Source organism: Brachionichthys hirsutus, chromosome 5 (genome assembly GCF_040956055.1).
Source record: "Brachionichthys hirsutus isolate HB-005 chromosome 5, CSIRO-AGI_Bhir_v1, whole genome shotgun sequence".
Lineage (NCBI taxonomy): Eukaryota > Metazoa > Chordata > Actinopteri > Lophiiformes > Brachionichthyidae > Brachionichthys > Brachionichthys hirsutus.
The window spans coordinates 7,825,922-7,842,243 of NC_090901.1; the positions used below are offsets into that span (position 1 = coordinate 7,825,922).

The 16,322-nt window shown below is 42.6% G+C and overlaps 1 protein-coding gene across 1 annotated transcript; it reads right to left on the reverse strand.

Annotated features, from left to right (window-relative positions):
• Positions 1-99: 99 nt before the first annotated feature.
• Positions 100-16,093, reverse strand: LOC137893477 (cyclic nucleotide-gated channel beta-3-like). Its single transcript, XM_068738884.1, has 33 exons — positions 16,013-16,093; positions 15,885-15,906; positions 15,219-15,264; positions 14,917-15,010; positions 14,701-14,720; positions 14,511-14,616; positions 13,947-13,971; positions 13,734-13,827; positions 13,544-13,650; positions 13,375-13,438; positions 12,761-12,836; positions 12,575-12,599; positions 10,691-11,015; positions 10,253-10,402; positions 7,821-7,851; positions 6,793-6,982; positions 6,369-6,537; positions 4,811-4,912; positions 4,524-4,678; positions 4,092-4,289; positions 3,382-3,590; positions 3,166-3,216; positions 2,986-3,072; positions 2,803-2,867; positions 2,507-2,629; positions 2,169-2,310; positions 1,895-2,054; positions 1,712-1,809; positions 1,383-1,466; positions 1,133-1,251; positions 817-963; positions 474-666; positions 100-372 (listed from the first exon to the last, which is right to left on the reverse strand). The coding sequence occupies exons 1-33, from the start codon at positions 16,091-16,093 to the stop codon at positions 100-102; spliced, it is 3,831 nt and encodes a 1,276-aa protein (XP_068594985.1).
• Positions 16,094-16,322: the final 229 nt, after the last annotated feature.

The window sequence follows — 16,322 nt, forward strand, 5'->3', positions numbered from 1 at the left end:
TCTTTCATTCAGTGAGTGGTTCTTTCTTTATTCTTCACTGCAGCTTCCTTCCCCATTTTAGGGATTGTCATCCAGACTTAGTTCCCTGATAGAATAGAGTTATCCTAAATTCTTTAGCCTCTTCTTCCCACTCTCTTTCCCTTCGACCTCACTGACACTCTCCTCTCTTTGGTTAATGATGTGCATTTCATCTCCGTCGCCGTGGCAGGGCGAAGCAGAGTGAGGCGTCACAGAGTTGTTGTTATTGCAGCAATGGGAAGCAGCGCAAAACACCGCTGAGCTGGCAGACACGGGTGATGGCGTGTCCACATCTCTGTCCGGTGCAGAGCTGGAGGTGGGAGATGGAGGAGGCAGGGAGGACGACACGGAAGGCTGCAAGGGAGGAGATTATGTCGAATCCACTGTAGAATCAGTGCCTCTTGTGAATAGAGTATGTTCCTTCTTTAATTTGCTTAGGTATTGAGTAAACTTACCTGCAATGAAATGCTGGACTTATTGGTCTTATCCTTGACTTTAGCCATAGCTGCTTTAAGACCAGAGGATCTCTCTGCCATCTCCAGAGCCGCTCTCAACAGTTTGGGGGTCTCCGTCCTAACAGGTCCTGCCATGACCTTAGGTGGATCTTCTTCTTTGGGTTCGGGTTTCTTTCCCTTATTGAGCATCTTCCTATGGTTGAGATAGTGCTTTCTGTTACATCTCTACAGTTCCACAACAGAGTCATGACACACAGAGAAAATATAGTAATGCCTAGAGGTATTTCTGTTTCTGGTTTCAAGATAATTATATTTGCTCATTTGTTGCGTCTGGTTTCTAAACCTGGCCTTCTTGCGGAGCAGCTTCTTAGATTCCGGGTAGTGGATCAGGATCTCATTCAGGTCTTTCTTGTCCAGGATAAACAGATTGGCAAAGCCGTGGGCAATTACATTAGCTGTGCGTCGATTACCTCCACCGACTGCAAGCAAACTGCCAATCAGAGAAATTGTGGTTGAAAATTCTATTTTCCACAACTTGACATATCAGTTTTATAAAAATAAGTCAGACAGTGAGAAATATATATATTTTTTAATCAAACTTTAATCTGTAAAAATTATTATAACATTTGAGAACCACCAACTGTAAAAAATCTCCTCACCTGATCTCGCCAAAGACTGATCCTGCTCTGAGAGTGACAAACACCGTTTTTCCATCTGGTCCTCCAACCACCTGCACCTCCCCGGCCTTTATGATGTACATCTCCCGACCCACCTCACCCTGGACAAGACAGAGGACAGAGGTCAAGGCAAGTAACTGAAGCGTGAGGGTAAGACAACTGGTAAACATTGACACCATATGAAGTTGTATTTTAAAGCTAATGCACAAGCTAGTGTGTATATGGTACACACCTTTTTGCACACATAATCTCCAGGGAGGTAAACAACTGAATGAAGGCTTTTCAACATGTCAAAGATCATCTGTCTGTCACAACCCTGAAGAACAACATAAAAAAAGGTTTTCCATTAAATGGATCACTGTAGGACGAACGCACAACCCTTCCTTCTAAAACTGGACTGTTTCATTTCAGGTGGGAAATTTGCAAAAAAATAAATAAATGCTTGACTATTCTTTCAAGGTTTCAGAATTTTGGCCATAATACTCTAAATTCTAATGTTAGTAAAACTTTCAAAACCTTTTTTAAATAAAGAATTGACCCCTTTTATTTTTACTTCCGTACCTGAAATAACGGGACTTTGCTGACAATAGAGTAGTTGACGTCTATAGCGATGTCCAGACGCATTTTGTCTGGCAGCTGATTCAGCAGCTCCTGCTCATCTGGAGAGCAGACAAGAAGAGGCATTACTGCGAATGAAGAGACAGACATATAGCACACACACACACCACGTAATCCTCTCTTTACCCAGCATGCCTTGCGATTGCCAGGTGTAGTTGTACCAGGTTTTGACGCGGTTCTGGACGTCTTTGGGAATGCGATAGGAGGACATGTATTTAATGGTGTTGTCCATACATGTACGGTAGTAAGTCTGACCCGCTGTGGCTGCACTAACCACGTCACGCATCTGTGGAACATTTATCACGCATTCATTCATGATTGAACTGCTTATTGGAGTTTCTTACGTCAGATGTATTGTATGTGGACGGTTGAAATGTCCGCATTACGTTTGCACACATACCTGTCCAATCATGATGGAGAAGGCGAAGACTCCAACAAAGTAGTTGATGAGTTGAAAGACAATCTCAAACAGAGTGGTGGGTTCCGGTAGACCACCGATGGTGATCAGGGTCTTCACCGCAAAATAGTAACATCGAATGTAACTGAGTAAAGGAAAAGAAAGGAGGCCTTAAGAGGCAGAACGGACCTGAACCATGATGGGCAGCAGATGTAAGATAGATGCCATCAAAAAGATGCAACAAACGCCGACTACGATGACACCTCCACTGGCATTCACTGTGCTTTTCTGTTTTCTGTTATCGCTCATCTGTTGTGGGTGAGGTTTTTGGGCCTGTTTACCTGTTGCCCTCACCGTTGTATACCCATTTGGTCGATCCCAGTCCGTTGAAGGCAGAGCCCCAGTAGTATAGACAGGCATTGCAGTGAAGACAGTAGAGAAGATAGGTGGTGGTCCGGATCACCCTGAAAGACAGAGCCAGTAGCTAATTGTGTGAATTGAACAACTGAACCCAGTGTGTGTGTGTGTGTGTGTGTGAAAGCGTGGCATCTCAAGGAAGGAATATAAAGAACGTAGATGATCCGTCACAGAACAGTTGTTAGCAGAAATGGTAAAGTGCCTTCGGATTGCAGCTGACCTGTAGACGTAGGCTTTAGTCAGAATGGCCTCAAGACGCTCATTGAACTCAAAGAAGGAGTTGATCTGGGGAGGCATTGATAGAGGCAGAAATATATAGGGCTTGGTTTCATGCTAATAACGTAATGCCTGCTGCTTGTGTCTGCTGCTCGCCGCTTGTAAGCATTTGAGAAATAAACTTCACCTTCAATAGCCGAGGTAAACGAAGCAGAGGGTTGATGCCAGTCTTAAAATAGAAGAACTCCAGGGGAACGAGGCTGACTACATCAAACTTGAAACACAAAAGAAGCACCACCTTTCTGAATCAACGTTAAACAGAGCCGCAAAGCATTATCACATGAAAAACATCATTCCAGTTACTTACTTTGAAGCGTTTGGTTTTCATGTAATTCTGTCTCATGTCCTTTTTGTCACACTGTAATAGAAAACAACTGCAGATATAACAATGATCTTAGTGAGTAGATCTTAATATTCAACGTCTCCTCGGGTGCTGGTGGTAACCAGTTTCACCAATGGTTATAGCGGCCTTCGCCCCCTCAGAAAACTAGTTAAAGTAAAGGCTGTTTAAGGTGCCACCCACCACTATGTCACCGCCACGAACAAACTGCAGTCGAGGCTGGAAGATGGTGATGTCCAGGATGTAAATGAGGTCACACAGGTAGTCGGTCAGCAGCCAGTAGTAAATGCTGCCGGGCGTCTGGTAAGGGAAGGCCCAACGGACTGGGATGAACCAGACATTCCAGTTCCACGCCAGAGAGACCAGTAGCATCCACAGCACGTACATCAGGTCTGGGAATGAGACAAAAAAAAGAGAGGATAATTCAGGTTTCACAGAGCAAGAGACGGCCACTAAACGAGCGCTAACTACCATAACGGCTGGAGGAGGATCAGGGCTTGTGCTAATGGAGCAGGAATGGAAACTACAGAGAATGATCTTAAACCTTTGAAACATTGGGGAGAGAAAAGTTTAAATATCACACAATGACTAGGACATCTGTATTATAAGAGGACAGTACAGCAGAATCGGTTTTACCCAAACCTCACAAAGCTGCAATATACTCTTTGTACATATAAATAAAATATCATTTTAAAAACAACTTCTTGACTAATAATTTCCTTAGAGATTAACCTTAAAAACCTCAAGTTGCAAAAATCAGTGGAATTTAGCCACTATGTGGCTGAAAATTAAGGGGTGTTTGCCATTCATTTCTGAGTGAGGTTTAAATAAAGAGGATTCCAGAGTGAGGCGCTGTGGGTGGCAGCGGGGAGTGCGTTCAGCTGGGTTCTCACTGGTGAAAGGGTCGATGCTGTCGGGGAAGCGGTAGTGCATACAGGCTCGTATCCACCGGGGAGTCTTCACCTTGCAGCAGCAACTAGACTCCTCCTCCTGCTCAGCTCTACTCTCCACTCCTCCTCCTCCTGATGGACCTACTTGTACCTTCCTCTCTTCCTCTTCCGCTGGCTGAGCCTCAGCAGCAGGCTGCGGAGCTGAAGGAAGGGTATAGATCAGAAGAACACCAATAAGTTGACGATTGTCCGTCTTTCCTCGAGTCTTGTGAGATATAACTTCCTAGTGTTCATATTCCTTGTGCTTCCTCCTTGGATTCCCAGTTTGTCTCATGTTCATCAGATAGAAACCTTCAGTTTTGGTTCTTTTTAAATGAACTTTCCAGAAAGATCTCACCACGCGTGTGTGTGTGTTTTGGTGACAGAACAACTCACAGGGGATGATGCTGTCTTCATCGGAGCTCTCAGCATCAATGAGTTTCTCCTTTGCCTTCTCCGTCCTCTCTTTAAACATTCGGACCAGCTCCTGGAGACGCTCGTTGACCGCTGTACTGGTTTGACTGGCGGAGGACGCTGGCCGTTCCTTCAGTCTTAGGCAGAAACAAAATTAGATTATTCTGATTTAAATTGCTGGGAAAATTCATATATTATTACTTGACAGCAGTTAAATAAAAACCTATGATTGTTTTTGGTTTTTGGTTTATGTGTCTGTGTGTGCTCACGTGTCATCCGAGCCGTGCAGGCTGGACTGGCTTGGCCAGGCTCTGACAGGGGTGCTCCCCTCATCATCATCATCATCTTCACTTAGAGAGTTCAGCCTCCTACTGTGTGAGTAGACACGACGATCATCCATTACATCAAAATCTTAAATCCACTGTAATCTGGCTTTACTGCACTGTCAGATCAGGTTAGATTAGAAGGTATTTATGCTAGAAAGCCACATGATCAAATTACATGAATGGTTCTGCAAAAAAAAGAAGACAAATATTGTTAAGAAGAATTAAAACAGTGGCATGCTTCTTCCTGCTTTCATGGCCTCTTTGCATTTATGATTGTGAGCTATGACTGAAAACAGTGATTTAAAAAATGAGCAAAAACCAGCGGATTAAAACTGATGAATGATCAATGATGTGCATCACGACGTATGAATAATCAGACGGACACTAGATGAGGTGATATAGTACGTAAGAGCTTACATCTCTGTCCAGACGGTCCTACGGTTCCTTCCACTACAGTCGTGCATGATCAAAGCAGTGTGTGTGTGTGTGTGCCAGCAAAAGCACAATATTAATCAAAGAAACAGAAAACAATTAAAGATAGGTGACAGAGTGATGATGCCAGTATCACATTGAGATGCATCGGTTTATTGACTGTTTATAGAATTTATAATAATATCCATACAGTGGCAAAAAGCACAGACTTGTGAAAGCCATACAACAATGAAGGGTACATTCACATCTTACAGGACTACACAACACAGAACAAGACACAGTTGACACACTTAACTCCAAAACGATTTACACACCAGACTGTCTAGAGTTCTGCACAAACATTGTGTATTGGGTTTGTGCTCAATGTCGGGAGCAAATGAAAAGAAATGCCGCAATCAGCGCATGTGGTTTGTGCAGGACACTGGCACACAGACAGAACAGGATCGAACATTGTGCAGCAGACAGCAGAGGGCAGGAGAGACATTTCTAATAGTGGTTAACAAGGAGACATGAAGAGCTCCACTCCAAAAGGATGCATTCAAAGATTTATTAAAACCACAATGGAAAATCTTTCCATTCCAATTTTTCAAATATACTTGGCGTTCGGTGTTTTGTCAGTGTTTAATTAGAGCTCATTTCGGATGGAAACTCCACTTGCCAACAGAGAAGCCTGCACTTTGAAGAATTACACAGCCTAGTGATGTATGTATACTTTGTGTTTCTCTTGTGTGAATTTCTTTGCATATTAGTGCCTATTATTTATGCATATTTGTTTCAACAGAGAGCAAATAATTATTTTTGAAAGAAAGCAATATAATTCACAGGATCCGTGCAGTTTCCTTACTCTTTATCTCCTTTACTGTTGATGAAAAGCATGAAGGAAAAGAGAGAAATATTGAAGTAAACTATAAAACATGCACTTAGCCTCTAAAAAACCTTTACTCTCTATATACATATAATATAATTTAAAAAAATTATCCAGAAGATAAGATCTCACTAAAACCTGGATGAAAAGTCAAAGTAAAGCTGTCCAGGATGCAAATTACGTCATCATAGAAGTATTTCTCACCTTTGGCGACCTCCAGTGGGGGTCACAGGAACAGTGAGGGTTGTAAGTTTTGGGTCTTGGTGGGTGAGGATTTTGGAGATACTGCTTTGTCCCTCCCCTCCTGCTCTCTGGTGTTCGGAGTCGACATCCTCCACATTGGCCGCTGGACGAAGGCTGAGGCTGGAGCTTTCTGGAGGATTTAAAAGGCACAAAATGGATGTCGATTGACGGAGACAATTAGAAATTGCACCGTAAATGCTGATCGTTTTTATCGTGTTTTGACGAGGGCCGCAGATCAGCACTGCAAGGGGACAAGCTGGTTGCAGGTGCAAGCGGGCTACAGCAAGAGGAACAGGATGCCATTGCCTTTGTCTATTGTTCACAAGTCCTGACATCTACGATGAAACAACGGAACACGGTTAACCATCTACAGATACCGATTCACCTGCGGGTCTCACTGCTGAACTGACTGAGTCATCTTCAATGAAGAACACCGGGTTTGACAGCCCTGACAGCGAGTTGAGCTGCTTCGATGGCGGGCTGCCAATCGGCGGCAGGCGAGGGTAGGATGGCACGTTGGGCAAGTCAAGCGTGCTGCCGTTGGGGGAGGATGGAGACAGGGACCGGGATCGGAGCTGAGGATGGTGAGGAGGAGGGAGAGATGAAGGTCGAACGAGCTGGTCCAGTTCAACGTCTTGCTGATTCTTGCCTTGCTTCGGTTTTTGCTGTTGTTGTTTTTTCTTAGGCATCTTGAGGCATAAGGCTGTTGAGGCGGTGTTGGATGTTGAGGAAATACTGCTGCGTTCTGCTGGGGAGCTGGGAGAGCTTTTGCGGAATGTTTGAAATGCTCTGGGAAACACTGGACAGGCTGGGCCCAGCTGAGCCCTCGGAGCTTTTGGGCAAAAGCTCAGTCAGAGTATTGACAATATTTCGAGGCACCTGCGTGAGTCGGATCTGGGAAAGCTCTTGCCGCAACTCGGCCGGGAGGGAAGGTAAATACTTGGTAAAGTCAGAGAGCTGGGTGGGTAGCTTAGGCATGGAGGGAATTTTGGGACGGGAGATGCCGTTCTCTTTGAAAAATGCGTTGATGTTGCCAAGGCACTCAGAGGTGTGAGGAATACGCATCAGACAGCTCTTAAATGAATCGCAGCTCACTGGGGCTACAGAGGAGACAGACGGATAAGCAGATTTATAGTCAGGCAGAATACAAGCGAGGTGGAAAATGGATTAAGACGACAGTTAAACAGTAAAGGTAGTCAGTCTGAGTGACAATGTCTAAATGGCCTACAGCATGTACTTAAAAAAAACAGTCGTACAGAGATTCAATGTGTAAACAATCATCAACATCTTGTGTGTTCAAATAGTCAGCCGTAAAGGAATGAACCAGCAAGCTGGAGCTGGTATATAACAAGCTGTAACAATAAATTATTACCCAAAAGAAAGGAAAGGCTAAAGTGCAGTGGTCGTACATACCTCCACAGCCATCCCCGGTACATCCCTCCTCCTGCAAGAAGAACAAAGCATGTAATGGCAGGGCTCCATGAGAATGGAAAATAATTCATAAACAGCCATGATGTTACTAAATAAAATCTGTGAGAACAGAAATCTTCCCGCCGGCATTACCGTTTCAGTAGTTTTGTCGGCATTAGTGTTTTGGTCATCTTCTCCTGTTTTCTGTGGCTGCTGGGTTACAGGAACCGATTCTGAACTGGCTTGATGGGTCTGCGGCTCTGGTTCTAGATCTGGTTGTTGTTCTAGCTGCAGCTCAGGCCCAGGCTCCGGTTCCGGCTCAGAGGTCTTAATAGATCCAGGACTTTGAGGTGGAGGAGAGGAAGCCTGCTGTGGCGCTGCTTCCTCCTTTGTCTCTAGAGTTGATAATTTTTGGTTTTAGTGCTCTTTTCAGCTAAATCTATTTTGAGGAGATGGCAATATTGCATCATACAAAATAAAAAACAAAATAATTGAGTGATCTCAACCTGGTTCCTCAACGGTAGGTTCCTCAGTCTCCTCCTTCTGTTCCTCCGCAGGAACTCCCTGATCTATACTGCAAGGCAGGAGAAGGTATTTATTATTCAGAGCTCCGATAAAGGTTCCTCTAATGAAGCTCACTGCGCATCTGACGCAGTAATTTGATCACATTTTTGTTGCATTAAAAGAGGACTACAGTTGGGATGAACATGCAAGTATCATTCGGTAAATCCGGACACATATAACAGAATATTCACTGCAGCACTCCAGGATTTTTTTGGATTGGAAAGTAATTATTTAACTCTTTGAGTGCCATTCACATCTAAAGACGTCTTTCGAAACCCAAACATTCACTTCCAACCCTGACATTGAAATCTGCCTCTCTTCAACGGCCAATAAGCCTGGAACAAAAAATAGTAGAAACACACTTTGTTTTCCTGATGAAAGAAGATACTTTAGTCTTTCATATGGTAGGGTTGTTTAGAAAAAGCACATAGCTGAGTTGAAAATGGCTCACACTCAATGAGTTGGTATTAGGACTGATTAGTGATCAGTAAGCTGAGGGCAACATCCAAATAGCAGGTTGAGGAGGGTTTATGGTTTTGTCCATGGAAATGGAAACTGCAAAGCAAAAAGGATCCTCACTACTAATACTAACTCATAATAAACTTAACTTGAGAATCATTTAAAGTTTATTTTATGGCAGATTTTTCTTGTTATTCAGCACTATTTCTCTTTTTTATATATATAATATACAGTACATATTATGTATAGCATTATGTATTGATTACTGGCAAGATATAATATTTTTCAGCTGTCCACTGACCAGATTACACACGTCTGAACAGCTCAATGCAACAGACTGAAGCTTCCTCATCATCGGACATAAAAAACAACAACAACAACAAAGCAACCATCTTTGATTTAACTTGATGTTAGACAGATGAGTAGTTAGCATTTTACCTGTTAACAACAGACTCGTTTAATGCAAACAACTTGTTACCATTCAATAACTCACTTGGACACAACCTGTAGCTGCTAAGCTTATGAAGCTAACTGCGTGTTCACATTCGGAAAATGCCTGTGAAACAGTTGGGATTAAAATTGACATTAATGACTCACTAAATCAGGATGTCAGAAAATACTCACTCCAGCTGTCAACATCCACGTGTGTTTTATTTTTCACGGTCAGAAAGACGCGCAGGAGCGTTGAGATACGAGCAGCGCAAACTCAAATTTGGGTTCGTTGTTCGGAACAATGGGACAATTGAGACATTTCTCCGAAAATGACGTGAAATATCCCGTTAGTCCATGATCAGAGCAGCAGGCACACACTGTAACCGAACAACCGTGAATTGGAGGGGGAGACTGTTACCAAGGGGATCCGCGGTTGCCATGGCACCGCGGTGTGATGCTGAGGCAGCGCCCGGCAAGATCACATAACGAGAACCCACGGGACGTAAGACTCAACAGATAAATGTCCCTGACGTTGACAGCTGGGAGTGTGGCTGGGGACACTGGTGTCCCCGCGTCGTCTCACTGTGTTGTTTGGATGTTTTTTGTATACAAGTTTACATCCCATTTGATTGAGTTTTTGCTTATTTTTAATAGCCTAATGGTTGATAGAGTAAGTGGGGATTAGTGCTCTAATCAATGCTGATTGGTTACACAGCGTTGATTTTGTGTCGACTCTCTTGCTATTGATTCATTGTGCATTAATCGAGCCGCTGGAGACGGTAACAGGTTGCAGGAGCTGCTTCTCATATTTGCATTCTTACTTTGTGGCGTCAGCAGGATCCTCTCCACTCTCCTCTTCCTGTGACACTGCCAGCCTGGCCATAATGAACATGCAGCATTAAATCACTTCATCAGGATCCCATTACCGAAATACAAACAACGCACGTTCCCTCGCCGCCTCGCTGATCACAAGGACTTACTCAGCCTCGGGCTCATCCAGCAGTTCTTGACTCCCCGCTGAGAGTTTGATGGACTGTCCCTCGCTGGCTATCTGTCTAATGGCCATCTCAGCCGTCTGCCTCGCCACCTCTTCAGCCATACGAGCCATCTCCAAGCGCTCCTGCAGCAGACTAAACCGGGACAGGACACACTGAGCTCACACTGTAATGCCATGAAGGACGGCAGCGTGGTAGATTCAATTCTGGATATTGGAGGCTTTAAAGTTTATTGCTTTCCACTACTGTGTATAGCTTTATGTCTACTGCTCCAGTCAGGAGAATAATCTCAAATTGCTCTCAAACCACACAACAAAGATAAGAACGGGTTATACTTTGAACGTAGTTTTTTTGTTGTTGTTTGTTCATTATTTGACACACTAGTGGAAGTTACTTAACATGACAAAGAACTTCACTTCTTACCGCTCCTCCATGGTAGCCAACGCTACATCTTCAGCCTGCCTCTTGATGTTTTCAATGAATGGTGTCCAGCGCCCCGTTTGAGTCTCTGCATCCTCCTGAGACATCTTTGCCACTTCCCCCGATGGTTTTGGTTGCGGGTTGTTGCCGCTGCATTTCTGGGACTGTTTAGATTCTGACTGCATCTGTTCTGAGGATCTTTGCTGTGGCTTTGATGCCAGTGACGTGGATTTTGCTGCAGCTTTTGATCGATGGTCACATTTCTGCTGGCACTCGTTGTCCGACTCCACGTCTTCTAGTACCATGTCAGGTTTGAGTATGCATGAAGCTACGAAGGGATGGCAAGAGACAGGGTTGAAAATGGATAAGATAGTGATATGCTTTATTTTTTTTCTTGGTTTGGACACATATCACAAGATGAAAGAGGTTTTTAAGCAGTGGAAAACCTCAGTTACATTTTCCCACATTGATTAAAATCTTAATGTATTGGATATGTTTGGAATAAATAGAACACTTTCTGGAAGAGGAAATATTCTTTATTCCTCTATAAAGCAGGCTACTGAAAATACCACCATGTAATGTCGCAACAAATCTTTATTATCATTTAATTTACCCTGCATTACAGAATTTAATCATGCATTCTACCATCTGCATGATAATATTTTCATTATGAGAGATTATTTTACATAAAATATATAAAATATATATCAAACCAACCAACTAACTGAAATAAGTAGGCCACATGTCACAGTTCAATGCCAGAGACATATCAATAGAGTGGATCAAATACTCTGCATGTTACATGATCAAGACCCAAACTGAACTCATCTCGCTAATAATTAAGGTATGCATGAAAAACAACCATTATTGTAATATAGATCCTCTAAATATCAAGTATCAATACATATATTGGATTTGCACATCCAATAACAACTCATAACATAGCTGCCATTTATAAATTCCAGATAGTTGTGAATTGGACAGGAAGATTTGATATTTATGCAGACATTCTTTAAAGTCTGTCTGTGTTCATATTAATGACCAATACATCATATTTTTGTCTCCTATTACTCTCCTGGTTATGAAAATGGCAACTTGAATATATAGTGAACAGTATAATAGGTTAAAGCACAAGAAATGAACAAAAACAAAATCCCATCTATAATCTTTTGTGCGTAACCCCATGCAAATTTCAACTGAATGCCAATTACTAAATATTTCTGTGTCAAAAACAAAAAATGTGCAAATTCAGTTCACAAAAATATCTAATTAGCTATGAATATACAGTACAGGTCTGATTTATATGTGTATAAATATATATCAGTGCACACATTTTAAGTTTTAACACATTCTTAAAGTAAGGTGAGTTGAATATATCTCTATATTCTTGTAATATTTTACAGCTGCCTCGTCTCTGTACCGAGCGTACAGCGGCGTTAGTTCCACCAGCGGTACAGTATGTCTATCTGTGTCTATCTGTTTGTGTCCCCCAGTCATCTCCTCCTGCTGTTTAAGGGGCTCGCAGCGCCTTCCCCCCTGAAACAGAAGGAGAAGAGGAACTGAGTTAGGCTCCAACCGTCCAACCAAAACACCTCTTCAAAAACTATGGGCAAAAAAACAGGGGGAAAATAAATAAATACGGTACTTTCCTCATATTATACATATTAGTCCATCAAAGGAAGAAATGGCATTCATGTGCCCCAAAAAATAAAAGACTTGCATATAAGTCAGCCTGAGTTTTTATAGGTTATTAAATGTGCTTTCTGCCAGCTGCAGCAAGGATTTAAGGATTGATCCACTTCATTGAACTGTGAACTGTGGCCTAAGGAATACTGGTGCCGCTGAGAAAATAGTAATCAGAGGGAAGTGAGAGAAACCCACACTCACCTTTCTGCAAAACTCCAGCAGAACCCTGCAAAAGACGTGACATAAGTAGTTAAAAAAAGTAGAAATGCTTTCAATGTAGTCCAAGAAAAGTTATTTGACAATGCTTAGAAGTAAAAAGGAGGATGCCGAAGGTTCAAAGACAGAGAAGAGGGGAAAAATAAGTATTTATTTATTCCTAAAAGTTACCTCAGCACTGTCTTTGGATGGAATCACAGGCTGAGGCAGCTTCAGGCCCAATCCTGACACGAACCAGCCAACCACACTGTTAAAAGACAAACGCAATGTTTCTATGAACTTATATGGATGGGAAAAAGATGCCAATAGAGAAGAACCTCTGTCCAAGTGATAACCCTGATAGTAATATTATATTGCAGCATTTTGTGAGAAATGTCCATGTTCAAATTAACACCTATGGGCAATTTAGAGTTCTATTTGCACTGCGTGATTACGCTAGTTTTAATACTGCTAATATACATCTGTGTATCCACTCCTGATGCTGCTGTTTTGTGATGTGTCTGTACTTATATGTTTTTTGTATCTTAGTCATTACTGTTACATGTTGCACGACTTCCCCGAGAAAAATTCCTAGTCTGTGAACCCTCATTGACAATGGCAATAAACACCTTCTGATTCTGATTCTGATTCAAATTAACTATTTTTCATGTTTTTGGACTGCGGATAAAAGTGGAAACCAGTGCCCACATGGGCACATGCAAATTACACATTGATAGGTTCAAGGTCTGGACCCAAACCCGTAATCTTCCTGTTTTGATTCAGGACAGTGAGGGATCAATACGTACCCCGAGCTTTTGCTGTCAGTATCCAGTGATATTCCACTGAGAGACTCGGGTGGTGGAGAGATAACTGGAAGGGAGAGAAGGAGATCATCTATAAGGTTTGTGCTGTGGGAAAATACATGGGAAATAGGTCACATGGGGCAAATATTATTTTATATGTGTAGGTATGTACTTTTGTCCAGGGAGGAGTGGGAGGACTTGGCTGATGGTTCTATAATTACGGCACCAGGGGGCAGCAAAACCGGCTGAGGGACAATCTGCTTTATCCATTTCACCACCCTGCAGTTTGGACAAAGGCATCCATCAAATGTCAGCAGCTGTTGGGAACATTTTGGTTTAATGTGCAAGTGGATTTGACTCACTTGGGAGGGAACTGACTGGTCAGACTGGCCACCTCTGACACCTCATCGTCTGACACTATCTCCTCCACTGGTATATGTGGGAGGGGATCATAGTCTGGACAGACAGACCAGTCTAGATCAGCTCAGATGTCACGACCGGACAATATCGATATTTTCTTTGTTTCAAATATATATATTTTTGAAAACTCATCGGGAAATTATCCAGAAATATACCTGGCATGGTTGCTACTTCAAACACCTATCGGACAAATGAGACAAAAGGTGTTTATTAATAAACAAAACAAGTTGTTCTAATACATTATTTTTTAGCAATAGGAGGGCAAAACCAAAAAGATGAATATGATGTTCAAATGTGTACATTATTTTTGTTTCAAACTACAGAAAATGAAATCCCAATGTCAGTATTCTTCCAATATTGAGCAGATACTGTGAGGATGTTTGTCGCTTAGGCCTCCTCATAAGAGGGTTGGCACATGAACAGAATGATTTAGGTTGCAGTTAAATTAATGGAGATCTTTAACCTGGATAAACCCCCCACTGGATTAAGCGTAATCCTGACACATGACTGCGGGGCAACATTAATTTGTTTGAGTCAAATGTTACTTATGCACTTATTAACCTAAAGTCTGTTGTTCCTGTTATGGAACAACACGGCTGGTTGTGTTTTTGGTTTCTAGAGAATAAAAGTACCGTGTTAGACGGTATTACAGTTTTTTTTAGGCATTCATTTTGTGTCAGTGCCAGTTAAGATGCTGTTTTGGGCTCCTTTTGTCTCACCTCAGTGTGTTCTTCTATGTTCTTGTCATCTGCCTGTTTGTATTTATCATCAGGTTGAGGCAACATCTTGTTGAGACCCTGAGTGACCCAGCCCATCATCCCAGACCTGGGAAGAAAAGCGGAATAGATTTATCTTTAAATAATGCATTCAGCAGCAGCAACTATTCGGTTTGATCTAATCACACTCTACCTTTCTCCATCCTCTCCCGACTAGCGCAAGGTAAAGGAGGGAAAAATATTCACAGGTCATAGAAATCTTGAAACGTTTTTGTCTTTGTGCTTAATTTTCCACAATTACATTGATAGTAATACTTCTATTGTTAGTTAATTTAATAAAATGACTTCTTGTGGAGCATGCACAGATACACAGGTCCACTCAAACCCTGTTCTATATCTAGACACTCACCCTGGAGTTAGAGGGTCTGGGGGAGCCAGAAGGTTGAGGGAGGGTGCTGACAAATCCATTAGACAGCCACCCTAAAACTCCCATCTGGGCCTGGCTGTAGCGGAGACGAAGAATGATGGTCAGATGTCCGTAGGTCTACACATGCATTACATTATGACTGGAGATGAGATATAATGTGTGCATGAGTTGGGTCTGAAATGACGTTTTGGGCCTCTCTGATGGTTAGTTCAAAGAATGTTGTGATCCTCAGTGCTGTCAGTATAAGTCAGATGATCTGGAGGCTAGCAGACAGGAAGGATTACCTGTCCTCAGAAACATCATCTGTGTTTTTCACCGGAGGACTCCTCACTGCGGGGTGAGTGGACAAACACAAATATTCATCTTTAAGACTCATCACAAACAAGCAGAGAACTCTGTGTAGATTCTCAGTCATCCAGGTCATGGTAAATAATGAAGAGCAAAAAAAATAATCAACTCGTCTTCAATCAAGTTTGATTGAAGATGTTTCGCCTCTCATCCAATTTCCCACTGGGATCAATAAAGTATTCTGATTCTGATTAATCCTCCTCCTCTGTTCAGGGATGGTTTTTCCAGTTTGACAAAAATGGCTTCTTTAACTCCTCTCTCAAACCACCTCTCTTCCCTGGCTAACACCTGGACATTACTGTCCTCAAAGGAGTGTCCTGTGTCTTTCAGGTGCAGGTGGACCGCTGAGTCTTGTCCTGAGTAGGTGTCTCTCCTGTGTTGAGCCATGCATTTGTGGAGCGGCCGTTTGGTCTCCCCAATGTACCGGTCCCTGCATACCCCACGGTGCTGGACAGCAGACACTACATTGCTTCATTTGTGTCTGGGTGTTTTGTCTTTCGGGTGGACCAGCATCTGTCTCAGGGTGTTGCCAGGTTTGAAATGTATGGGAATCTTGTGTTTAGCAGACAACTATTACACAACACGCTGATGATGATCCTCACCTTCCCTGTTTTTAGGATTGTTCTGGAAGACAGAGAGACAGAGAGAAATAATGAGACATCATCTAACATGACACCTATGTGTGCTAATGTGTGTGTGTGTGTGTGTGTGTGTGTGTGTGTTATCGTACAGCAGCAGAGGTCTTAGGAGTTTCATCTGTCCCAGGGCCTTCTGGGGGTTGGGGGACCACTTTCACCACCCAGTTAAACATCCTGTTGAACACACACACACACACACACACACACATACAAACATACACACGTACAGACATTATCAGCCTCTCAGAGGCACTTCATCAAACATGGCTGATAGCGCTGATGATGATAATTCCACATGTTTTCACATAATTTTACATTCATATGTGAAGGAGGAAATTCAATTTTAATTAAATTATAATTGAAAAACTAGTCAGGCCAAGTTGGGATCATCATCATGGACAG

Excerpts from the sequence above, each read along its gene's own strand:
- LOC137893477 (XM_068738884.1), bottom strand. The coding sequence starts at position 16,093 with ATGTTTAACTGGGTGGTGAAAGTGGTCCCCCAACCCCCAGAAGGCCCT. Across the intron at positions 13,439-13,543 it reads CCACTCCTCCCTGGACAAAA|TTATCTCTCCACCACCCGAG; the intron begins GTACATACCTAC and ends TCTCCCTTCCAG. Across the intron at positions 3,591-4,091 it reads CAGCATCGACCCTTTCACCA|ACCTGATGTACGTGCTGTGG; the intron begins GTGAGAACCCAG and ends TCTCATTCCCAG.